Source organism: Vigna radiata, chromosome 10, assembly GCF_000741045.1.
Source record: "Vigna radiata var. radiata cultivar VC1973A chromosome 10, Vradiata_ver6, whole genome shotgun sequence".
NCBI lineage: Eukaryota > Viridiplantae > Streptophyta > Magnoliopsida > Fabales > Fabaceae > Vigna > Vigna radiata.
The window spans coordinates 14,366,747-14,393,982 of record NC_028360.1 but is presented as its reverse complement, the minus strand read 5'-3'; the positions used below and the strand labels follow the sequence as shown (position 1 = coordinate 14,393,982).

The 27,236-nt window shown below is 27.4% G+C and overlaps 3 protein-coding genes and 1 non-coding gene across 6 annotated transcripts; 3 read left to right on the top strand and 1 right to left on the bottom strand.

Moving 5' to 3' along the window:
* Nucleotides 1–9,200: 9,200 nt before the first annotated feature.
* LOC106775612 (heavy metal-associated isoprenylated plant protein 47) lies at nucleotides 9,201–9,836 on the bottom strand. The gene is made up of 3 exons (XM_014662760.2): nucleotides 9,813–9,836; nucleotides 9,652–9,730; nucleotides 9,201–9,579 (listed from the first exon to the last, which is right to left on the bottom strand). The coding sequence occupies exons 1-3, from the start codon at nucleotides 9,816–9,818 to the stop codon at nucleotides 9,431–9,433; spliced, it is 234 nt and encodes a 77-aa protein (XP_014518246.1). The 5' UTR covers nucleotides 9,819–9,836; the 3' UTR covers nucleotides 9,201–9,430.
* Nucleotides 9,837–11,884: 2,048 nt separating this feature from the next.
* On the top strand, nucleotides 11,885–11,958 carry TRNAN-GUU. The gene has a single exon. It is a non-coding gene; the product is annotated as a tRNA-Asn (tRNA).
* A 4,079-nt stretch (nucleotides 11,959–16,037) lies between these two features.
* On the top strand, nucleotides 16,038–19,678 carry LOC106774616 (probable galactinol--sucrose galactosyltransferase 2). 3 transcript variants are annotated; one of them, XM_022787173.1, is made up of 7 exons: nucleotides 16,038–16,653; nucleotides 16,987–17,094; nucleotides 17,168–17,296; nucleotides 18,424–18,565; nucleotides 18,651–18,718; nucleotides 19,050–19,176; nucleotides 19,253–19,678. In XM_022787173.1, exons 1-7 carry the CDS (start codon nucleotides 16,361–16,363, stop codon nucleotides 19,529–19,531), a joined length of 1,146 nt encoding a protein of 381 aa, XP_022642894.1. In that variant the 5' UTR covers nucleotides 16,038–16,360; the 3' UTR covers nucleotides 19,532–19,678. The 3 variants fall into 3 exon arrangements, with proteins under 3 accessions (XP_022642894.1, XP_022642893.1, XP_022642895.1); XM_022787172.1 differs by having other exon boundaries at nucleotides 16,038–16,656; XM_022787174.1 differs by having other exon boundaries at nucleotides 16,038–16,783.
* Nucleotides 19,679–20,600: 922 nt separating this feature from the next.
* Nucleotides 20,601–23,966, top strand: LOC106775662 (ras-related protein RABB1c). Its single transcript, XM_014662806.2, has 6 exons — nucleotides 20,601–20,898; nucleotides 21,421–21,560; nucleotides 22,358–22,440; nucleotides 22,887–23,091; nucleotides 23,389–23,457; nucleotides 23,655–23,966. Exons 1-6 carry the CDS (start codon nucleotides 20,853–20,855, stop codon nucleotides 23,745–23,747), a joined length of 636 nt encoding a protein of 211 aa, XP_014518292.1. The 5' UTR covers nucleotides 20,601–20,852; the 3' UTR covers nucleotides 23,748–23,966.
* Nucleotides 23,967–27,236: the final 3,270 nt, after the last annotated feature.

The window sequence follows — 27,236 nt, the reverse complement described above, 5'->3', positions numbered from 1 at the left end:
TAAATTAACCGATTTGACAAATATTTTCATACTAATTTATATTACAAAATTCCAATATTTTAAACCTAGATACATGCTTTCTATTTCAGCAAATTATTTTCATTTGTAATTAAATTTTTTAAACAATATTTTTTTTAGTGTATGAGATCTCAAATTAACTAAATATAAATTAGTTTACACTATAAAAGTAGGGATAATTTTTATGTTATAGGTCATTTTGACTATGATGAGTTAGGTTTAAGTTTACTATCTAATATAATGTCAATTTATTTTACCTATCGTATTACTATTGGACCATTCACAAATATCTAACACCATATATGAGATATACATATTTTATACATGACATGAGTGTATTGAAAATCACTTAAATATTAGGTCGATTTATATATATAAGTGAAGACAATCTTTAAGTTACTTTTAGGTTAAATATATGTTTTAGTCCTCATATTTGTTCTCTCCATTCTCAATTAGGTCCTCATGTTTTTTTTTTGTCCTAATTGCATCCTAATATTTGTAAATTTGAGGCAATTAAGCCATTTCCGTTAACTGGCCACTAACGTCGTAGGCCAATTGAGAGGGCTTAATTGTCTCAAATTTACAAATATTATGATGTAATTGAGACAAAAAAAAAACGGAGAGGGCTTAATTCCTCAAATTTACAAATATTAGGATGCAATTGGGACAAAAAAAAAACATGAGGATCTAATTGAGAACGGGAACAAATATGAGGACTAAAACATATATTTAACCTTACTTTTATAAGAATGAATTATATTTAACTTCACTTCTTAACATAGTATCACAGTTTATCCTAACAATGTGTATTATAAACTATTATATCATTCACTATCATGCTACTATTAAACCATCACAAACATCTAATTTCACCATGTATGTATGTCTCTTGAAAGTTGTTGAAAGTAAAAGTTATGTCAATACTTTCTCCTCTCAATCTTTTGACTCTTAGTATATTTCATTTTCAACTAAATTCAAAACAAGGTAACCTCGACCAACATTAGATGAAAATACAGTTGAAAATGTTAACACCAAATATCATTAAAAAGAGATTAAACATACTTTATAAACGTAATCTTACTTAAGTCATATTTGGATATCTTCTAATCATTTCAATATTAGAAAACTAATAAAAAATTATAAGTAAAACACTATCAAATAAGGCGGAAATGTTAGCTTTTCTAATATTAATATATTTAATAACAAGATTAATTTCTTAAAATTGATTTGAATTTACATATGTAATTCCAATATCAAGCATCTAAATTAAAGAATAAAATTGATGACTTGGATCAAGAATCAAAATCAATGATTGATAATAGAAAACCAAAAAATAAAACCAGATAGTAAACATGGTTTTGTAGAATGTATTCAATAACGTAGAAACAATGATCAAATTATGTAGTTATGCAAAAGAGAAAACTAAAATTTACCTAAACATCATAGATTGTTAACTTTTCTTATATCAAATTTAACATTTATAAAGCCAACAATTTATCTAATAAATTAAGATATCTTAATCATTACAATATCAAATAAATATATTTTAACCAATTCATAATTTATGATGCAGTGGATATTCTGTTTTAGTTAGACACTTTTATCTTAATTTTAAATAAAATTAGATGTTCATCCCATACTTTATTTTATATAATTCCTTTCGTTTTTTCTCTCATTTTTATTGAAATTAGAAATAAATGAAAAAAGAGAGACAAAAATGTCTTGTTTTCTCCCAGTGTTATATAATCATTCTTAAATTATCACGGGGTAATATTAGCGTGGGTAAATACACTTTATTCAACGTAAAATTTCCTGCATCTATGATTCAAATTTTCAACTAAAAATTATTTACGAGGGTTTCAGTAGAAAAAAAAAATTATTGATCATGTATTTCTTTTTTTTTTTAATTTCGTAAAGACAATATTTTTTAAAATACTTTTTAACCATCCTTCCCCAAAAAATTCTTAAAGCTAGGTGAGCATTTGAGTTTCTTCTATGAAAATCAAAATTTCACTGAAAAAATAATATTTTTATTACAAAATTAACGTGATGAAAAAATTAATAATATTTAATAAACATAATGCATCACGTTTCATTTAAAAAAATAATAAGTTATTACATAAATACTTTTAGAATACCTTTTACTAACCATATAAAAAATATTAAGATAATTTATCATAATCTTTTAACGTACGTGTGTTTATTGTCTGTGTTAGCGACTACGAGTATTTTAAAACTTGTTCACAAATGTTTAACAAAATATGTTTTTATAAATTATTAAAATAAAATTTAAATAAAATTACAAAAAATATATAAAATATAATATGAATTAAATTAAATATAAATTAAATTTTAATTTTAATTAAATTTAATGTTATAAAATATAAATTAATGTTAATTTTAATTAAATTTAACTTAAATTAAATTTTTATTTTTATTTTTAACACGTAACTAATATCAGCGAGTATTAAAATATTCGTTACCTATCACATCCTATCGGTTAATACATGCGAGCGCGAATTTTTTTTATCATTCTAATCCCAACTGATCCGATTCAATCTAATAATTGAGTTGAATTTTATTTGTGGCCATATTAAATCTGATTCAACCAAAACTAATTCACAATTCACTTTTATAAGAGTTGGATGATGAGTTTACTAGTGCGAAATGAAATCTACTATCCAATATTCAATTTTATAATTATGTTATATTTTCTTTTATAACTTATTATGATTTTGACTTATTCACTTAAATTATTAATATGATTTTTAAAAAAATTGTTATATTTTAATTAGATTAATACTTAAAATAATAATATAACTTTTAGAAAAATTGTATTATTTTTTAATTAAATTAATACTTAAAAATTATATTTTTTAACAATAAGAATGTTTTTCAAAATATTAAAATTCAATCGGTTAAAAGAGTTAGCTTAAATTGAGTTTATCATAGAAAAATGTATAATAAACTCAACTAAATCTTTTCTTAATATGGATTGGACATTGAGTTTACCGGAACCCAATCCAACCTAATTTAGTGAAAAAAAAAATATTTATTAGTTAAGTTTACCTATGTAATGAAACAAAATTTAATCTCTCACTAAATAAAATTTTCATAATTAACATTGGATGGTGTGAATCAAAGTTTGATTTTCCATGAAAATTTTCTACATTTAGCATCTAATCATATCTTTAATACTCATATATAATTAAGCTTTTTCATGAATTTTAAAAGTATACTATCGTTTTCTAAGACCAGACACTGATATTCTCAACCAACAAAAAGAAAAGAGAAAAAAAAAGTGCTCTATTTGCTAGCATTTCAGAGTTCTTTAATAAAAGTCAGCAGCAAATGCTCAGAAACACCTTATCCTCCTTATAATCTTTATAACTTTCTTCCCACTTTCAGGGAATCCAAGCATCAACTGAGAAGGTTGGTGCAGATTCTACACAATACAGAAAACTTATTTAACACTTAAATTTTACTAGTTTTGTTTTGTCTGCCACCAAAACAAAGATAAAGCCACTGTCGCACATGCTTTTCCATCAACACTGCATTTTTCATTCATTCAATCATCATGTAGTAGCGAATGTTAGTCTCTCATCTACCATCAAAAGTTGAAGTGCTTGCATATACACTATATATTATTATGTTTGGCTTACGAGTTTTCAATATAAAGAGTTCTTCCATATTACTCTTGGATTATTATAAAGAGTAGTTTTCGTATGAGTTTGATGCTTTCTTCAGTGCCATGGAGATAAGATAAGCTTAAACCTTTGATTGGGATGGAAATTTGGAGTTTCAAACACAAAAGGTATGGAAATTAGTGGGATCCACTACTGTCATTTCACAAAATGTTGTTATTATCACACTTAAAAGGAAATTAGTAAAAGAAGAATCTTTATATCACTGATTAAAGAAAAAAATCATGATTATATCACTTTTTAACGTTTATTCATTATTTTTATTTTTTTTCATTTTCTCTTTCTATACTATTTTGTATCTTTTTACTGTTACTAAGTATCATTTACCATTGAGGTATTCAGATATTTTTCTTCTTCATTAGGGTGATCCAGTCCAAACTTTTGAAAACTTTATCCAAAGATGAATAAAAAAATATCTAATCCACTCAAATAACAACACATTCTCTCTAATCCAAACAATCTTATCTTCTAAATTCATCTTTAAATTCAAATCCAAAAATATCCATACACATATGTATAATCATGTATAATCGTTAGTCTTCTTTATGTAAAAAAATTTCTGATATTTTCTTATGTAAATCTTCTCTTTTAATTATTTTGTTAAAGTGAAAAACCTGTAAAATTTTGTCAAATGTGAAAAAAATAATAATTTAAAAAGAAATTGAACCTTACTTTACAAAGAATCAAACATAAATAAATTTAATTAAAAGTAAGAATAAATTAAGTTACCAACTTATTATAAAGCATAATAAAAATGAAAAATATACACATAATTTTTTTAAGTTGAATTGACCAGATACTTCTTTGTTTCTTGAAAATGTTAATTATATTTTTATATGAACGCAAATTCCGTAAAACTATAATCTAGCTAAGATGTATGCTAAAATATTAATGATACAAATGCTAACTCAAATAAAACAGGATTTTTTAAAATTTAAATCTCATATAGAAAATAAGAATATATTAATTAATGCATGTGTTATTGATTTAAATATTCAAATAATTGAACATTATAATTAAAATGATCTTAATTAATACAATTATTTTTTTATAGTGGTCAAAAAATTGCTTTAATATGTCTCACATTTACTTATATGGTAAACTATATATATATATATATATATATATATATATATATATATATATATATATAATTTCAAACTCTGTATTTATGTTATAAAATCAAAATAAATCTTTCAAGATTTCTTAATTGAAATAGAATATAAATCTTAATTAAAACATTTATTATTATTAATAACAAATGCACAGTTATAAGTATTGAAATTATGAAGAACATGAACAGTCATTAATTAACAAAACCAGTTGAATTAAACTAATGAATAAATTCATTTGCATGCTTTCTCAAATGTACTTATAAGCATTGTGTTCTTGATGAATGTTTGAATATGGCAGGAAAGCATGAAGATGTGCAATCTAGCTCTAATCCAAAAGAAGAGATTGAAGCATTTTCAGGGGTGATTGATACTGAAGATATTAGAGAGAAGATTGAGTCTGATCCATTTATTCAACAAGTTGTTCATTCATTTTTGAAACATTCAGAGGCTAAGGAAAGAGAAGAAGAACATGACTTTGCTAATTCCTTATTGAAAACTCCAGAGTTCAATAATGGAGAAGAACATGACCAAGAATCAACAACAAAACACCTTAAACAAAAACAGGTGTAGTTTCAACTTCCTGTTTTGTTTATAGTCTAGGAATAATGGTTTTCTTATTTGTTTTTTTTTTTTTAAATAAATAGTTGGATAGCAAGATACTTAATCAAGCCCTCCTCTCAAACTCCTATATTTGTTTTTTTTTTACTTGTAAATTGTTGTTGATATAATATTTAATATCATCATTTATACATTTATTCTAATTTTTTAAATCATATTTTTAGTTTTAAAATATGTTATTAAATTGTAATTATAATGTTTAATGGACATGATTGATCTATTTAAGCATAATTTAATTGACTTATTAAAAATGTCTCATGAATGTTAATTATCATAGTTATTAGATATCATGCATAACAACATCAATTATCACTTTCTAATATAAAATGTTATAGAACTATTTAAATTCACTAATTAGCCTTTTGATGTTAATTTATGGTAATAAATCATAATATTTAAAGTCTTATAGATATGCAATAACTCTATTAACTTTTATCTATAACTATAATTATTTATATAAAGAAAATTTATATATATATATATATATATATATATATATATATATATATTATTTAGAAAAGAACTTAATTATTAAATAAGATGGTATACTGAATTGTAAATATTAAGATAAATTTGGATATTATTGTAAACATTTATATTTAAATTTAATGACTTTACAAGTGAGATTTGTTGTTCTATAGTAATGTATATGAAATTTGGACACATGATGAAAACTTCACTTTGCATAAAAACTTTCATATGACAGAAAGTGTGTTACCTTCATGTTTGCTATGTAAAATTGTCTTTGATGTATAAAAACTTTGTTGGCGCTTCTTATATGATTTTCTGAGATCAGAGAAGTCAAGTCAATGAAAAAAATCATTACAAAGATGATGTGAACAGAAGACAAATAATCTATTCTTCCTCAGCAAGTTTATTTGACATCGTATGGTTTATTATAGACTTGTGTTTCTTGTTTTGACTTCTTCTACTACTGTAGAATGATAAAAATACACATGTTTACAAGTATTTATAGATCAAATTTACTGTGAAAAATTAAATATCTATAGTCTCATATATATATATGAGTAAAAGATAATTGAAACGGACTTATCATACTATTTTGTACTCCTAAATATTCATTGGAAAGATTTAACACATGAACTATGAGTAAAACTATAAGAATTCAAGGTATCATTTGAAAAAATTTTAAAACAATAAATTTAAGTTTTTTTATTGTATGATGTTTGTTTTTATTTAATAAGAATCTTAAATTATTTATGGATGGTGTTGTATGAAGAAAGTGTGATAAGCTAAGCTATTATTTTTTAAATTATTAATTTTTTAAAGAAAGCATATATAGGACAATTTGTATAGATTAATAATCTAACTTTAATTTAAAGATTTATTTCTTATTTCCTTGTTCTAACATTGATAAAGAAGTTTTTCCGTACATTTTTATTTATTTTTATTATTCAACATTTTTATTGTGTACAATTTTTCACCAAAAAGTTACCGAGTTAAAAAATACTTACATTTACTTTACATCAAATTTTGTAATTAGAGAAGTGATGTAATTAGAGATTTAGCTCCTTATGTTCATTGTCTTTGATTTTCTTGTCGTATTTTTTTTTTCAGAAGGATAATGATTACCAGAACCTTTTTTATTGACTAAATTATGATAAAATATAAATTATAAGTAAAACACGTTAAAATAAATTCAAAATCACGTCATTTTATAAAAATAATATTGCTTAATAGTAAATAAAGAATATGTGGGATTTTTTTTTTAAATAATCACGTCTAATTATAATATTTTAAGGACAGAACTAGTACAATAATTTACTAAAATTTATAAGGAATGTGAATTAGAAATCACATCATTAATTGTTTTTTAGTTAATGCTTCTTAAGAACATGCTATTAACATTTTTATTCTAAATTATAGTTAGACCTCTAAATGAAATAAAATTCAAAACTCTTACTTGAGTCTCAAGTATATGGCCGTAGTGGAAAAGAGAGAGGAAAATTATTATCAAAGTCACTTGTTTTTAATAACTTTAAAAATGTAAATACATAGACATATATATTTAAGATTAAAAACTGAAATTTGAATTTTCAATGATTAAAATTTTAAAACTGACAATTTTAGAGAGAGATTAAAACCAAACTTTGTAGAAAGTTTTGTATCATGTATGAGATCGTATTCAAATAAAAAATGTAACGTCTCGGCAGCTTAGACTTCTCAAGAAGTCATCTATCTCTAAATTATTCTAGACTAAACATACTTAATCATGAAGTTATTATGGGTTAAATTACCAAAAAGTAAATGTATTTGTTTATATGAGTAGCAAAATTAATTCTTTTAAACTATCTTCAACCGTATAGTCTCATACTTATACAGTTTTTAGATCTCTCATTGCGATGTATGTTCGATTCGTCCATGTGTCCCTTCCACTAGAAGCTTGTCTGGAGCCGCTCTTTGGCCGTATCTCTTGCACCGGCAATCACTCCCCGTCTTAGACAGTGCCCAGATGTCACAAAAAATATATATAGTAAGAGATTCTTAGTAATACACTTTATTTGTTTATGTAGCTGACGAAGGTCGTGAAAGTAAGTTGGAATCTCTGTCACTTTTCTATGGTTTTTAAGCAATTACTTTAAGAATAATACAGGAATTAAAGATAACTGAAATTATTTGAAATAGACTGTGATTCATGGAACATTATTGATATTGTCAATCTTTTATTTTGACGTGTTCAATTGATTATTTGTTGTTGGTTTGAAACATAACAGTAGTTTTGGAAGTGTTTGAGATTTTGTCAAAAGAAGGTTTGGATTTAATTGGTGGATATTGAGCGAATTCCGTTCATTATAGATGTACTTCATAAGCGGTGTGTATTCTCTTTTTCGAGATTCTCTTATAAATTGCTTATATGTTTTATTATGTTATTTGAAATTGATATTTGGTATTTGAATTATCAATTTGAGTTAAAATATTTAGAACATATAAATTTTCAATATGTAGTTGTAATTATACATAAGTGTTTGTTTTGTATAATTCCCTCAAAGGTTTGAGATTTGTTAGTAAAAGTGAATATACTACTTTAAATTTTATCGATAGCTAGGATGAATGAAATGACACTATATGAGAATGGTTGTATAAGATGTAAACATTTGTAAATATTTGTATGATATATTGACTCGGTTTATATATTATATGTATTAAGTACAAACATTATTTATGTTTAATAAATGTATTTTGGATTTCACTAAAAGCATGTGCGTGAAACACATACATATGTGTGGATACATTTATGATCCTTAAATTTATCTTGACTTATAGAACTAAAAATTATCTTGAATTCATTTGACAATGAAGTTCATGTGTTGATGTCTAACTAAAAAAAAGGTAATTAAATAATAAATGTGATTTTATTTATAGTGTTATATATATATAACTTGTTTTGTTGATGAAAAATGGATTTATATATAATTATATTATGGGTTAAATATGTTTTTAATCCCTATACTTTGGGCGATTTTGATTTTAGTCCCTCTTTCAAACTATAGTACAATTTAGTCCTTCAACTTTAGAAAACTCTGGTTTTAGTCATTTTTACTAAATTTTTTTAACTTTATTTGTTGTTTCAAGCGGGTTTCATTATAGCATTTGGATTGTTTACACTGTTTGACACATTTTTGCTTCAATGTTAACTGAGAAANGCGNTTNAAACANNAAATAAANTTAAAAAAATTTGGTAAAAAGGACTAAAACCAGAGTTTTCTAAAGTTGAAGGACTAAATTGTACCATAGTTTGAAAGAGGGACTAAAACCAAAATCGCCCCAGAGTATAGGACTAAAAACATATTTAACCCTTATATTATTGAACTCCGAAAATGCTCTGTTTCTCTCTGCCATTACAATGAAGGTCATGCAAGACGATGCTAATGATGAAAAAAAAGATTGAAAATGAAAAGAAAGACAATAAATGAAGAAGGTTTTTCACTCTCTCTTGAACATGTTTTCATCCTTCTAACTTGCTTTGACCTCTGCTAAGCTTATGATATCCGTTTGTCCAACCTTTTTCCTCAATGAATTCGTCAACTTGACAGCATCCACGCCATCTCCAATCACCACCAACTTCTCTTTCGATTCTCCCTCTAATCCCACAAAGTTCACACCTGCATATTCAAACATATGAATTATCGGACAAACAACATTGTTGAAAACGAAAAAGAGAAAGGAGGACCAACCGTTTGCTGCAGCACCAAGCATGAGTGCCTTGGTGCGGCACTTCTGGCAACTCATTTGCACCCTCATCACAATCTTTTGCTGTCAAATGAACGAAAAGAGGTTCACCATTGAAAACAAAAAGAACAAAGTATTGCATTTTATAAGTGATGAATGTGTATACCTTCATTTTGTTAAGCCTTTCTTCTATCTTAGAACTCAATATGGAAGGAGATGCAGTTGTGTTGACATTTTATATGCATGTGGTACGTTGGATAGCAAAGCAAAGCCAAGTCAAAGTCAAAGTCAAAGTCAAGTAATGTTAGATGTAAATCAACGGACACTGTACTAATTGCATCACTATTTTTGCTTTCCTATAATATTTAATTATTCAATTCATCAACAAGTCTAAACCATTCAAGGGGTTGGTGTTCCTTGGAAATTTCTTCTTAAATTAACTTCCTTCTTTATTATGATTATCTTTAAAAAATTTGGTTTTTCTTTTTTATTTTATTCTTAATAAATAAATATGAGACCATTCGATTAAAATATAGAGGTTTTCTCGTTGATATTTACGTTAGCTGTTGGAATGAATTGAGCACGTGTTAGACGCTTGAAAAACATTTTCATTAATTCTATCCGTTATCAATATAAAACAATATATTGTGAAATAATAAAAGCAGTATATATCATTAAGATAATTATTATAAGATTCAATAAATCTATTAATGTATGTTGGACCAAGACGACGACGTCTCGAGAACGTACTAGATAATCATTCTTTCTTCCGTGTGGAAAACATAAATTAATAATTAGGTAAGGAAAGAAACAATACATACTAAGCTTTTTTAGGTAGACACAAATTCCTTTATATCTACTCCTATCACTAATACTGCTTTAACGTTGCCAACTTTATTTCTTATTATCAATTCAATGCAACACACTTTTTCTATATTAAATTAGGTTATATTTTCTTAACCATATACTATGATAACAATTCTAAATTGTACCGATTTTTTAACATGTTCCATTAAATACTATCATTCAAGTTAAACAATATGATTATCACAAGTAATCAAATCTTTCTCTTAATTATTTAATGCTATATATTTAAAACTTTAAATTATTCATTAAATTACACTAGTGCAAGGCATATTCACACACTTTGAAGGAGTCATCAATTCAATTCAATGTTCTCTTCTCCATTCTTAATTTTCATCCTTATACAACTTCATGTTCTTGTAATGTAATAATACTGGTGCAAGGCATAGATTTTTTTCTTAAGACGAATTTTGTTTTTATTACAATTTAAAGTAAATTGAAAAGTTAAAAATAAATATTATATTTTAAATAACGAGGATAAATATAATTTAAAATAAACCTATTATGTTACTTACTATCAAATCACCACAAATATCTAATTTCACTAAAGTATGTATAAAAGGTTGTTGGAGGTAAAAATTATATCAACACATAGAGAAATGATCTTGACCACACAACGGGTGGCAAGACACTTGAACATGATTAACACCCAATATCATTAAAGAGAAATTAACCATAATCTTATTTAAGTTTAAAAAATTACTTTTTTTTTTTGTGATTTGAAGTCTATCATTTATAGATAGATATTTCAACAAGAATCGAGAAAGATAATTCATTTTTATAAATAATTTGAAATATTTTATAAAAGAAAATATTTCTTATATAGAATTTTTTTTTTAAAAAAAAACTTTAGATGAGTAATTTGATTTCTGACCATTAAATATCTAAAATTTTATAAAAAGAATAAGAATTTGAAAACATTTAATGTTTTAAAATTCATGTCGTTTTCTTTCTTATTCTCTTATCAACTATAATCTTATTGGAGTGTTTAACTTAGTTGAGATTTCATTAATGTACTTTCAATATCTTCTATAAATGTTAAGCAAATGTTTTCTTTTATACTAGATTCAATTATATTTATCTTTTTCATCCACATTATAAGAGTTATTTTATTCCTTATCTTAGGTTAAAATAATCTTTTAATCAATGTTACTTAAAATTTTCTTGATCAACATTTTTTTATAATTTTTTACATGGTGTCAAATCATATTTGTTCAATTTATGTTGCATGTTAATTAAGGTTATTTTTTCGAGCCAACATTAATTAAATTTATTTTCTAAACAAAATATATTGATGTTATATCTTTACTTCGTTAACTAAGATTTTATTATCAAATAGTACAAAAATTAATTTTCAGAAATTCTTATTATAAAGCTGGAATAGCTCAGTTGGTTAGAGCGTGTGGCTGTTAACCACAAGGTCGGAGGTTCAAGCCCTCCTTCTAGCGTGTAGTTTTTGACTAATTTTCTTTAACGCGATTTTGTATTTATTATTCTTATATAGCGTTTTGATTTTGTTATCAATATTTTTATGATTTCAAATTTAATGCATTATATATATGAAATAAATTAATTAATATAGCCCTTAAAAGTATTTTTCTGTATTAGGAATTAGGAACAGTTGAAGTTGTTTTTCTTATAATCAATTCGATCATTTTAACTGATTTTATTTTCATACCTATAGATACGGTGGATATACTATACGAATTTGACATTGTGGGAAATTACAGTAAATGTGGAGGAAAAATTAAATTAATACAATTTTAAACTTTTATATGCCAACAATATTAAATAAACAATAATAATTGGAAACAAGGATTTGTCAGTAAATCTTTATATTTCAAACACTATTTGATAAATATTAAAAATTAAATATGTAAATATTAATGTGTAAAAGTGGGTGAATTAGACGAGACAGGTTAGGAGAGGAGATTCCACTTCTGTTTAAGTTTTTCTTTTCCACCACATTATAATATTAACATAATTTTATATAACTTTTTATTAAAATGACATTGTTTAGAAATGTTATATGTTAAAATCTAAATATATTATGTATCAAAATTTGAATTACTTTTTATTTTGAAGTTCTTCTAATTTTAACACGTGATATTTTTAGAATATAAACTAATTTAGATTTTGACACATAGTAAGAGATCAAAATTTTTATATATAAAAACTAAAACAAATCAAAAAATTAAATATATGAATCAAATTATTAAGGAAACCCAAAAATAATAAAGAAAATAAAACTATTTATTTTTCTTTGTTAAATATAAGGAAATTAGATAATTTTACAAATTTTATAGATTTTTAAGATTAAAAAATAATTGTTAGATATGTTATCAATTATTTATTCTATTAAAAAGATAGTGCACATTTCTAGATAATTTAAGGATTATATAGAATTTTCAAATTTAGTATGTTAATTATATAACTTAATTATATGATAATTAAATTTATAATTTTGAGTTATACAACTAAATAATATGAGACAGATTTACCATTCAATTTGGTATAAATGTAAAATAGTAGTAATTTTCTTAATCCAAAGAAAATAATATTCAATCTCAATATATATAGTGTATTGATGAAAAAGTGAGATTTACAATAATGTGAAACAGAGACATGAATGGAAAGTGATAAACATCAATGGACTTAGGCAATGATTTAAGTCAAGTAAGTTCACATTAGTGAATATAAGATTAAGTCTCAAGGATTAAGAAACTTAGATATTTCAATAAAGAGTTTGTTGTTTCTTAGTCTCTCAATAAATAATAACGACTCATAAAATAATTAGTAAGAAAATAATAAGTAATATAATCTTAACAATAACATTTAAATAGTTCTCCTTATAAAATAAAATTCTTATTCATAATAGTCTTTTAGACAATAAAGGCCAATATTTTATAAAAATATTTTGTTTCTTTATAAATTTTCTTATAATCCATTTTATCTCCTTTGTCTTTATCTTTTACGTAAATTAGCTTATATTAAATTTTAAAACTAATTGAATTAATTAGAGCTGTCAAAATGGATCACAATCCAAAGGTTAATCCGGTTCATGACGGATTCGAGTTGGGTTGAGTTTGAAAAAATTGTATTCTTTTATGCGGGTTAGATTTCAACCCGACTCATTTAAACCTGGCTCACGGGTTGAGTTGGCGCACCAACCCACCTACCTAATTTTATTTTATTAGAATTTAATTTTAATTTTATAAAAAGATATTTATTTTTTTTGCTTGAAAAAATTATTTAAGTTTCTTATTTTCAAAATTGATTAAACACGGATGTTGAGAGTGAAATTTGAGAGTGAAATTTGTTTAGATTTGAATTATAGAAAGTTTGTAATTTTTTTCTATTTAAAAAAATTGTAATTAAGTGAGCCAGCCAACCCGTTTACTTCCCAACCCATGGTAGGTGGGGTCGGGTTTGAATTTTTCTGACTCGCTAATAAATGAGTCAGATTGGATTGACTCACTAAGTAGCCAACCCGTGGTAGGCCGAGCCGGATCAGGTCAGGTTACCCGTTTTGACAACTCTAGAATTAATATCTTGTGAAATTATCATGTCTTTTGAGCTTGCGAATCTTTATAATGTTTTTCATAACTTTTAATTTAGGAAGTATTAGATCATGTCTTGGAATCTAATGAAATTTATATTAGGAAAGATATATCCATGGAGGTCATGTCTATATAAGTATTAGATCATCGTATAAAGGAACTAAGGGGTAAGTCATCAATCTAGTATAGGTTTTGTGAGATGCTAAGATCAGGTATTCCACTTGGGAGTTAAAGGAGGACAAGAAGAGAGCTTATCATTATCTTTTTCTTGTTAAGTAAACTTTTGAGGAGAATTGTTATTTTTTTGTTAGGGAGAATTTAAAGATAAAAAAGGCGTTAAAAGAGTAGCAGAGCTAGTTTAAAAAATGAGATTGAATTATTTTATTATTAAAATGTTGAACTATAAGTAGTTTTCCAATAATCTAATTTAATTTGTTATAACATTTTATCTTCTCTCTAGGTTTCTGGCATAACATTTCATTCCTTTTATGATTAGGAATCACCAACGGAGTCACTGCAGATGTATCTTCATATATGTTTTTATCATAATTGAAAACATAGAAAGTTCATTCTTGCTTTATTTTTAGAGGTTTCTTTTAGTATTTAGAGGTAACATCTGGCAAGTTCTTTGATTTAATGTTTGTGTATGTAATTAAAAATTCTGTGTGATTTAGAGTTTTAAGAGAATTTATAGATAAATGAGTTTTTTTACAAAAGGTATAGTTTTAATTTATTGTTATACTGATGATTGATGAATTGAGAGTGATGTGACGATGAATTGTGATTATTTATATGTGTGATACCTTTTCTAAAATTATATATTACATGTATGAAGTGGTTTATTGAAATTGATTGAGTGGTTTGTGATACTGAGATGACTACTTTGATGTTATCTAAACTTGTGTAACGTGATTGAACTTGTTTGAGGCTATTTGATAAGTAAAATATGCACGCTTCAATTTAAAATGAGTTAAAAGCCTAGAGATACAATATCACATATTTGATTTGCATGATTATGCAAACTCGTTAGGCGACCGAATGGCTTGCTTAGAGATAATGCATAATTTTCAAGTCAGAGATCTCTAGCATTGCAAATCACTGGGTGAATTTTTAAGAAATTTAGTCCTAATACTCTTTGGTTGGACGAGTATTGTGATAATTGAGTGAGTCTCCTTTGAGGAGAGACTCCTTGGGCAAGATATGATTTCGTTAAGCGAGACTTATTGATTTGAAATAGTATTATTATTTAATTTTGGTAGATCCATTATGATTGATATGAATTGTTTATAATTAGGAAGTAATGATTCCTAGAGTGAGAATATTACCATGAGCTATGATTATTATGATTCTACTAGTAATTTGAATTATAAAATTAAAAATGACTAATTAGGAGAGTTGAGATATTCATATCTAAAATGTCAATAGTGTTCGAACTTGTAAAATATAAAATTTATCGCGTTAAACTCTATGAATCAAGGAGTAGATCGTACATGTTATAGCTCTTAAGAGGCATAAGTGATTCAGTGATGACAAGTGCATGGTCTACATGTATTAGTCAATACACCAGTCCTCCAGATATTTTGTTGGAAATCTTACATCAACTAGAGTTATGACTAATTTTCACTATATAAATATGTACAAACCCTATTTTACAAACTAGTTTTGTAAAATTGATTTAAATTTAAAATATACTCTTTAACTCATTTTTAGATATTCTAAAGCTACTTTTTATTTATATATATATATATATATATATATATATATATATATATATATATAATTTCTTTTATTTATGAAAAAAACTAATTTTATATTTTCCAATATATGATATATGTTTCTAATCTTGCATTACTTTTGTGATTCAACAATTAAACTTCTCACAAAATATTGACTTTTATTCCAATTCTTACAAATAAATAAGAAGCAAAAAATAAGCTTATCTTAAACTAAATTTTTTTTCACCATATTAAACAAATATCAACAAAATCATATATAGTGCTTCTAATCAACAATTTCCACTATAAAATGTACGTATTTAAATGTATTATTCACGTCATATGTAAGGATTCGAATGAACAGTCTGAATTACTCGTATTGAAATATACAAGGAAAAAAATTAAAATATATAAGGAAAAAAATTAAAATATATATAAGGAAAAAAAAAATGAACATGTGGTGAGCAGGAACGGTAGCCTGATCTCAAAGTCTCTCTCTCGCATATCTTGGAGGAACCGTAAACAGTTATCACGTTTCTTTAACTGTCAACGACACCACTTTGTTCCAAACCAAAATGTTCTCTTCACTTACGAAAGTTCCACAATTCATTTTTTCATCATTTTACACGTTCCTTGCACCACCCCAGAGGATCCTCTCAAAAGGGTGCTGCAGACAATGGAGACATTCCATGTCTGTGAATGCAAAAACCCTTCTCAAAGATGGCATTCTCAGTGTTGATGGCAAAGATGCATTAAGGGGTGTGCCTGAAAATGTAGTGGTCACACCATTCACTGCTTCATCTGCTTTCATTGGAGCCTCTTGTTCTGATGCTAGTTCACGCCTTGTGTTCAAGCTTGGAGTTATCCAGTAGTATTCATTTTTCTCTTCTGATGTTTCTGTCAGTAAATGAATCTCTATCTTAAAACTGTTCAGCTACATCTGGAAGAATTATTCTGCTAAGTCAGCCTACGAAAATGCCTATAATGAGAAGAAAAAAGTAATCATAATTTCTTTTGAGTGATACAGAGATGTCAGATTATTGTGCCTATTCAGATTTAAAATTTGGTGGATGATACCACGTGTGGGGAACTCGGGGAGCGACATTCCTGTTGAAACTCAGATGTTGCCTATTCAGATGTTTTATTTCTTCTGAGTTCTCTTTCTGTGGAAAACTTTCTAAATTAAATCTGTATATCACAGTTTATCTGAAGGAGGCACACCAGCAAAATTCTTGATAATAGATGATGGCTGGCAAGACACTGTGAATGAGTTTCAAAAAGATGGGGAGCCATTTATTGAAGGATCACAGTGAGTTTCTGTTCATTATCTTTTTTCCTTGAGGAAATAGAACACTTACTGACTGATTTCTTTGAAACTGTAGATTTGGTGGCAGATTAATCAGCATCAAAGAAAATAATAAATTCCGAGCAATAGGAAACGTAACTGAAAATGGTGCACCTGTTAGTCTAAAGGATTTTGTTTCAGAAATCAAGAGCACTTTTGGTCTCAAGTCAGGTTCCTGTACTTAGATATTTTCTTTAACACACATGAGCCTATTTGTATACAAAGCTAAATTGTCTTTTAGAGTTTTCCAGTCTAAACTCTAAATACTTCTATCCAAACTGACCTCGTCTATATTATAAAACTTTATGCATCCAAGTACTTGCAAAATGTGGACCTAAGAAAGGTTATTAGTTGGTGATACTTAACAAAAAACCACATCAAACTGAATCAATTTTATCCTTCCAATTAAGAAAATTGACCTTCCTTTTCCGTTTGTTAAATTTCAGATATGTCTATGTATGGCATGCCCTGCTGGGTTACTGGGGAGGGTTAGATCCAAATGCATCTGGAACTAAGAAGTATGATCCAAAACTTAGATACCCAGTACAGTCACCAGGGAATTTAGCAAATACAAGGGATATTTATCTATTGATGCCATGGAGAAGTATGGTATTGGTGTCATTGATCCAGCTAAAATTTCAGAGTTTTATGATGATCTGCACAGTTATCTTGTCTCTCAAAACATTGATGGAGTTAAGGTTGATGTTCAGAACATACTGGAAACAATTTCAAGTGATCTGGGAGGATTTGTTTTTCTCACCAGACATTTTCAACAGGAGCTTGAAAAGTCCATATCAACCAAATTTCAGGACAATAGCATAATATGCTGCATGGGTCATAGCACAGACTCCATATACCATACATACACTAAACACTGCGGTCTTCTACCAAATTCTATCAATAATTAGGCATTCAGAATCTGTTTTTGTATGCTAAGAAATGAATTATGCATATTTGAATGCTAATGAGTTGTTTTTTTATATTTGCACAATCTATTATTCTTAAAAGTTGCATCTCTCTACTACTTCTGTTGTAATTTTATCAGGAACTATAGCACTTGTAAGGATCATTCTTGTGTGCATACATTTTTTCGTTCTTCAAGAATTTGCTTAAATGTTGATCATTGAAACGGGGTAAAAAAGATAAAAAGGTAGCACAAGTCAAGAAATTTGACCTTTAGTACTTTAGGTGGGAATCCTCTGAATATTTTTTTTTTCAGTATTATCTCAATTTCTTATACCTTAATGCATTATTCCCCTAGATAATAATGTTGCTCCATCTTGAGTTTGACAGCTCAAAACAAAGTGCAATTACGCGAGCATCTGATGACTATTATCCAAAAAACACCACAACTCAGTCTCTACATATAGCTGCTGTAGCTTTCAACAGCATATTCCTTGGTGAAATTGTTGTACCGGACTGGGACATGTTCTATGTATTCTATTGCATCCTCAATTATTTTATCCACTTTATAAAATTGTAACCAAAATCTGATTAAATTCTTTAACTGCATTGTCCAGAGTCTTCACGATGCAGCTGAGTTCCATGCAGCTGCTAGAGCAGTTGGAGGATGTGGAGTATATGTAAGGTAAAAAAATGTAGCATCGAAGTATAGAATCTCTCAAATGACATACAGTAGTCAAAGTATAATAATGACACGAAATCTTGTTTCACTTCAAGAGCAAGAAATATAGAATGTGAGTATTACATATTTGCTCATCTTGCTATATTCATGGCTTATAAAATACCGACTACTGATCAAATGGCTTGGATAATATGTTAAAAATATGAGCTTGCAGCAGTTGAATCATTACTCGTTTTGGTCTAGTTCACTGCAGAGGCATACTTGTTATTATATCTATTATCCATTTGCTGTAGTGTTTTAGCAGCAACTAACAACATGACACTGTGGTAAACAGTGACAAACCTGGCCAACATGATTTCAATGTATTGAAAAAGCTTGTACTTCCTGATGGATCAGTTCTCAGAGCCAGATATCCTATAAAAGTATTGCAGTGTGAAGTATTCACAGTATCTCCTATAAAGGTAGGACCTGCACATCATTCATTCTATTTAAAACCTACCAAAACTGATGAACTGAAACTTTTTGTGATATACACAGGTTTATAATCAAACAATCCAGTTTGCACCGATAGGACTAACAAATATGTACAACTCTGGTGGAGCTGTTGAAGCAGTTGAATTCAGTGATTCTTCTGAATCAAAAATACACATAAGGGGTAGAGGAGAAGGTGAATTTGGAGCTTATTCCAACTTCAGACCAAAGTCTTGCAGTGTAAATTCTGAAGATTTGGAGTTCAAATTTAGAGAGGAAGATAAACTTTTTGCAGTAACAATTCCAGCAAAAACCACTTCATGGGACATCACCATCTGCTACTGAAGCCTTTGTTTTCCAGATTGATACTAATTGCAACAGTTGAATGAAAATCTGAGATTGTTATTTGTGTAGCTTTTAGTATTATTCATGTAAATAATTTGAGTTTCTCTCGAGTTAATATAAATTAATGTACTTCATTTTTTTGTAGAAAGATAAACAGAAAAAAAGTTTCTTTAAAAGTTAAGTCTATAAGTTTGATTTTAGATTTTGAAGAAAATCTAGATTTAAAATGATGGAAAAAAACCCATGTCATTAATATTATAGATAAGTAATTTTTTTTTTCATTTATATTATCTGTTATGGAATTCGATTTTATCCTTTCCTCTTTAAACTTTTTGTTTTCATTTTAAATGAATTTAATATTTATCAAATAATGTGAAATTTATTGAATTAGATTACTTACACAAAACTAAATATTTTGTCCAATATTCTATTATATGATCTTGATTTTTTTTTTGTTAAATATATTTTAAATTTTTAATAAAAATTAAAATTACTCTTTCTTCAAAATTTTAATTTAATTTAATCTCTCAATTTCATAAACACGTGAATTTAGCTCTTTTAACATTTAAAATACAATTCTTAATTATCAGAGATATGTGTTTATTACATTAGCTGAAACTGCGGATTCATTAACTACATTACCTCCTGTCTTATATAGAAACAACTTTAACTGAATAATATTTTATGTACTAAAATCGTCACACTTTAATAATTTCTGATAAACGTTTAAAGTACGTAAAAAAAAAGGTTTTTAATTATGTTTCAAAATTAAAAATAATAAGTATCTCAAAAGTACGAAATTGATTCAACTTTAACAGATAATTTGCCAAAAAGAAAATAAAAAAATCGAACTGTAACATTTAAGGTTTATATTTTATGATTTTGTTGTTATCTAATTCATCTTTAATACAATATAATTAATATATATTATTATCATAATGAAATATTGAGTAAACAATAAAACAGGTTATCGCATTTTTATCTCTTACTACATGGGCCTTAAAAGCCCAACATCTTGGGCCATAAATACGTATCGCATGCGTATAGCTATGGTATAATCTTAAGAGAGAAGAAAGAAAGTGAGAAGGGAGAAGGAAGGTATAGTATAGAAGAAGGAAACGTATTATCTTGCACTGCATTGGATCGCATCGCTGGAACGGAACACAATAGAACTCTTATTTATTTAATTTGACTATCTCTCTTATTTTCTCTCTCCTTGATTACTTCTTAATCATCATCTTCTATTCTATTCTCTTCTTTTCCTCTCTCTGTTTTCTTTCACAACAATTCTCCTTCCAGATTCCAACCTTAACTGTTCGCAATGTCTTACGCCTACCTCTTCAAATACATCATCATCGGGGACACTGGTAATCTCAATTTCCCTCTCTGATCTCGCTTCTTCGCTTAATTTCGGATCGGATTTACCTTTTTGGGGTTTTGTCAGAATGTTTTCATGGATGAATTGATGCAGAATATGATACTGGATTTCATGAATGGATTCTGATTATTCTGGTTCTAATACTTTTATATCGTCTGGTCGCAGTTATGTTTTTCGCAAAATATCGTTATTATTGTATTCAATTGAGTTAACTGTTGAAAAAATTATGAAACTGTTTTTGTTATGTGTGGTTGTCTTGTACCTGCTTCACGTACTTTAACTATAGTGGGGCTCTGTGATGGAGCTAAGATTTTAATTTGGAAAGAGGTTTTTGTGATTTAATTGTTACTTGCTTTTTTTTTAATTGAAAATATGAAATATTAAATGTTCGAGTGTTCTTTTTTTTTTATCTGTGTATTTTGTTTACCATATATGTGGTTTTAGTAGTAGTCGTTTGTGTGAAGAGGACTGATTGGGCTGTGGCTTAATTTTTTAATTTTGGTTTCTGTAGGAGTTGGAAAGTCCTGTCTTCTACTTCAATTCACGGACAAGCGCTTTCAACCTGTCCATGACTTGACCATCGGTGTTGAATTTGGTGCCCGGATGATCACAATTGATAACAAACCAATCAAGTTGCAAATATGGGATACGGTTTGTTATACACTACTTCCACATAGCTTGGCCATTTATCCAATCTGTTTAAATTTTGAAATTTGTCAAACATTTTTTGTTTAATGATCATGTAGTCAAATTGACTTAGTAAAATACTACAATTATTCTTTCATTTGTTGGAGTTGGTAATTGTTCACACTCTACGGCCTCTTTTCTTTGGGTGTAGTTCACCCTTAGCTTGTGTGTCCACCCAAAAGAGTTCTACGTGTATTAAGATGATAACATCATTCATATCCATGCCCTGTTTGTTCCGATGAACATTTTGATGAGAATGGTACGGTATGGTGTGTACTTGCATACTGACCCATTGCTATTGCTGAACTTGAAAAACCCTAATAAATTTGGGGTGAAAGGTTTTTCTCATGAACTTATCGAATTAGGAAAAAACTTGCTATATTCATGAGGGTGAGCCTTGGCCTAGCAGGAAAGTTGACTTTGGTTACGAGTTGCTCATGGGTTCAAACCCAGGAACAACCTCTTTGCATATGCAAGTGGCTAAGGCTTGTGTACAATAACCCTTTCTCATATCTTTGCATAGCAAGAAGCCTTCCATGTTAGTTTATGCATGAGATAATGATATTTTTCTGTTTAGGAGATTGAATGCTTGTTATCTAGTGGTGACAAATTGGAATCATCTTGCCAGCTTAAAGTTTGGATTTCATTTTGTATATCTTCAGCTGAGATTCATTATTCAGATTTTGCTGGTGGAAAATATTTTGCATTAGTTTGAGTTATAATATATGCTTAAGACACTGACTTTCCTTGTAATATTGCAGGCTGGTCAAGAATCATTCAGATCTATCACTAGGTCTTATTATAGAGGGGCTGCTGGTGCACTGCTTGTTTATGATATAACCAGGTATCCTCTAATTTTCTCTTTTTCAATATATGTTTGAAATCCTAAAATGAAATAATTGTTTCATTTGTAAATAAATTACTTTCTTTTAGGAATATGTAGACTTTATAAAGAAACTGTATATTATGCATCCCGTCACATCATATGATTTGTAAATCATTTTAATCAAAATAATTTCTTTTCATTTCTTTAAATCAAACACAAAGTGAATTTTAAACATAGATATATGGAGATATGGACAAATGTCCATATATTGATGGAAAATAGCATTTTATGGGTAGTTATCTGCTTAGGAGATACATGTTTTTGAGCTTGTTCAATTTGATTGGGTAACAAAATATGGGTGACAATTTGGTACATCCATGCTTTGTGGTTTTATGTAAGTATTATGCGTTTTTTTTTATCTTAAATAGGGAAAATAAATGATGTTGATCTGTGTTTACCAATAGGAGAGAGACATTTAATCACTTGGCTAGCTGGTTGGAAGATGCAAGGCAGCATGCAAATGCAAATATGACAATTATGCTGATTGGCAACAAGTGTGATCTTGCTCATAGACGGGCAGTAAGCACAGAGGAAGGCGAGCAATTTGCAAAGGAGCATGGGTTGATATTCATGGAGGCCTCAGCAAAAACTGCTCAGAATGTTGAAGAGGTAAAAAATCACATCATACAACATTTTGCATTTTCATCATCTGTCCTTCCAGCCCCACTCCCAATAGAAAAGTTTAATTTTCAACATATCTAAGCTTACATGTTAACTGCATGTTTGGTAACACGTTTACTAATAATGGATCACTTCCATACAGCTGAAGAAGCTACGGAGAGTTTGCTTGTGTCTTTTTTTTTTTTTCAAATTTAACGTGAAATGGGGTATCCAAAACAAACTAGAAATATCTTGATAAATAATCATCTAAATAGAAGTTTTAATATATAGCCCATTCTTCTGCAGGCATTCATAAAAACAGCTGCAACCATATACAAGAAGATTCAAGATGGAGTTTTTGATGTATCAAATGAGGTTAGTTTCTTTCTCTCCAGCTTTATGTCATTCCTTTACCTTAGCTGTTTATCACTTTCATATCAAATTCTCACTAATGGGTATTTTAACTATTGTCTATCTTGTGTTTTTACAATCTGAATGCTTACGGCACTGAAAAAAGTTCTTTGATTCAAAGAGCAAACACTTACGGCACTGAAATTTTTGTGTGGTTTCAGTCTTATGGCATTAAAGTAGGATATGGTGGAATTCCTGGACCTTCCGGAGGTAGGGACGGCCCTTCTGCTGCGGCTGGAGGCTGCTGCAGTTGAATGGTACATATCAGAACCAATTTGCATCAATATAGTCTTTTATGTATTCTCTTCTTTTCTATATTTTGGGTTTGGATATGATGATTAAACGTTCTGTCCATTGATAAAATCAGATAATTGTATAATGTTTTCTTTTTAATCTTGTCTTTGTTTCTTTGACTTGAACTGATTATTTGTCTATATTTGTGTGCATAGTTAATTGATCTGTTGTTTCATTCTTCTGAGTTTGTTTGGATCTGTTTTGATAAACGGCTAACACTCAAAATCTGGTATATATTGATGGGTGTCACGTAATATTATATGAAATTTAAAATTCCGAATCATAACAGTAAAAAAATATTTTATCTTTAACGTTTATTTTTTTTCAAGTTAATAAAAAAGTATTCAAATATAAATTTTATAATACTTTTGGTGTAAGAGTTGAATAAAAATTCAAAAATAGTATTTGTCAAAAATAAATTAATATGATGCACGATAACTAAGCGCGTCTAATTGTATTGAATATTTTGTTTTTAACCTTTCGACCATAAAGAACTTAACCTAGTGACTGAGAAAAGTGAAGAGCTGCTAAATTAAAACTCCTAATTCCTTTTTCTCTCACATCTTCCCTTTTCTTCTCCCTATAACACAACTTTCCTCTTGCGAATACACTCTCAAAATCCGGTAGGTTTTCAAATTGGAGGGGTTATGCTAGTATTCTTAAAAGTACCTTACATTTATAATTGTTATAAATATCTTCTACATCCAAACACAAATTTTAATAACATTCAATCATCTATATATTAGCTCATAATTCAATTAAATTTCACAATTACAAACAATACAAAAATCAAGCGTCAACACCTAGCTATCTCTCGTATTTTCAGCTATTCACATCATATTATCACAAACATTTGACTTTATGTATGAAATACTCATGCTTTAAATTAAACTAAGAGGTTTTGCACCATCATACTACTTTCACTCACACAAAGGTGTGTGTCACGAATAAGAAGAAAAAAAAAGTAGATCTACACTCACATCACATATATATATTAAACCAACCCATAGGAGTTTATGAGCACATCTTCCTAACTCTGGCTTCCCATACATACATGCAATAAGTTATGGCTAAACACTTGACTCTACCTAGTCATATAAACACGGATAAGACAATAGATTATGGCTAAACTTTTGGTTTTACTCAACAATACACCCACACATTTTCATTCTTAAAATAAATTTAATTCATTACTATAAGAATAATTCATCAATCTTTATCACTTTTCAAAACTTAACATATTTAAACATTAACCTAAAGTCTCAAACATTTTTAACATATTTAAACAATAACTCGTTCAACGATCATCCTCTTTAAACTTGTCGGATTTTTAAAAAACGAATTTCACTCAATGTAATATCTAACGATAAAAAATTGGAAGTTTTGATCAAATTAATTTGCTGGACAAAGCAAAACTCACTCAACAACCAAGTCACCCTAAGCTTTCTGGATTTCAATCAAAACAATTTTGTCCATTTACTCACTCAAAGACCCAAAACCTAGGAACCACATTTTAGAGACTCGCTAATAAGTACATATATATGCTTTAATCTTGAATTCATAGTTCATTTTTGTGTTTTAAAAGATTTTTCAATTAAAATTTGTTATAATTTGATTTATTGAGCATGAGATACAAAAACATGTTAAAAATAGATTTTTTAGTTACATAAATGTTCTTTGAATATTATAAGGTGTGTTGATATAACCGTTGCTAAGTTGAGTTTATGGAGATATGAAAATAAATTGATTAAAACCTCATTAAGCCTTGAAGATAAATCCAAAAATAACAAATAATCAAAACCAAAAAATTCAAGCCAAACATTGCATGTAGAATGCAAGAAAAATTAGAAGATAAGTAGAAGATATTACATCATCATAAAGAACATTATAACAAAAAAACCCAAAACAAAACTCAGTTTAATTTCTATATAAAAAGACTTAAGGAAACGTATTAGAGGAGCTTAAGAACTTTTTGGAAACCTAACTTCCTTCTCTTCACCGTATTTCACATCCTCCCCACTATTTTCTTTCATTTTTATATTATTTTTCCTTTCATAAAGTGTTAAGCTTATGAGGTTGGCTCTGTTGTCTTTTAATCAAATACAAGTAATGATTTTTACAATTTAGCAAATTAGCACAACATCAAATCTATATAACATATTTGCCAATAATAGATAATGTACTTTGATTAAAGGTGAAAACTTTAACAATAATTAATCAATAATATACTTTGGTTAATTAGTTTTTTAACTTGATGTAAAAGGTAAAATAATATACATGACTAGACATAAAAATATTTAATTGAGAATATATTTTAATTAAATTTACTATGATTTATATACAAAGTTTTTTTATTTTAATTGAGAATATATATATTTTGGCTAATAGTGAGAACACTAACAAATTAATTGAGAATTTCCATTTATTAATTTAAAAATCTAAGATAATAACTAATTAACGATAATTCTTAGATAATGAATGATAGATTATATTTTAAAAAAAAGCAATGGAATAAACATATTTTCTTTATCAGTATCTTTATCTTTTTCCAATTTTTTTTATTTATTTGTTTTATTTTCTAATCTTTTATTTATTTTTTATCTTAATATTCTTTTATTCGATTAAACCTCTTTGTATATTTTTTTATAAAAACTAATTTGTTAAGAATTAATTTTGTGTTTGTTAGAAGATGACTTAGAGTTGACTTTACCTTTTCTATTTTTTTTACTACTATCTTAATAATACCGAAGTTGTTATTGTTTAACAGTATTAATTTAATCGTGTCAACAAAAAGTTATCACTCACTTAAGAATTAATATTATAAAAGCTAAAGTTTTGCTTAAGGAAAAAATTATCACTCAACAATTATGCATAATTCATAAAATTTGTCAAATTTATATTAGTCCAAGTGGTTTTAATTAGGTATTTTTATCTCTTTCTCATCCACAATTAATACATCTTGTTTCTAAAATATTCTCCCATAAAACAATTTTACTAGGTTGATGTATGAAACTTCATTCATTACTGTTATATTTCAATTCAGCATTTCATTGTAATATTATTCTTCATCAAACAACTTAAAACACATGTGTGGTGACCAAATCACCTTTACAATTAGACTATCTAGCTTATAATATTTACCATGAATAAATCAGTTTATTAGACTGAGCTTCTTGACTCTACAAGAGTTTTACTCTCATAAAATGCAATAATTGAACACAAAAAAACTCATATTAATGATCTAAACATATTTTAACAATTCTAAATAAATATAGATTCATCTTAAATCCTTTAGAGTCACATGCAACATCTATATATCTCATGCATGTGTATACTTCTACAAACAAATTTAAAAAATGATTCAATACGTTAAGATTTTTATGGTAGACTTGTTTTTGAAAAGAACATTCTTCAAAACTTAGAAAAGTAAAAAAAAAAAAAAATTAGAA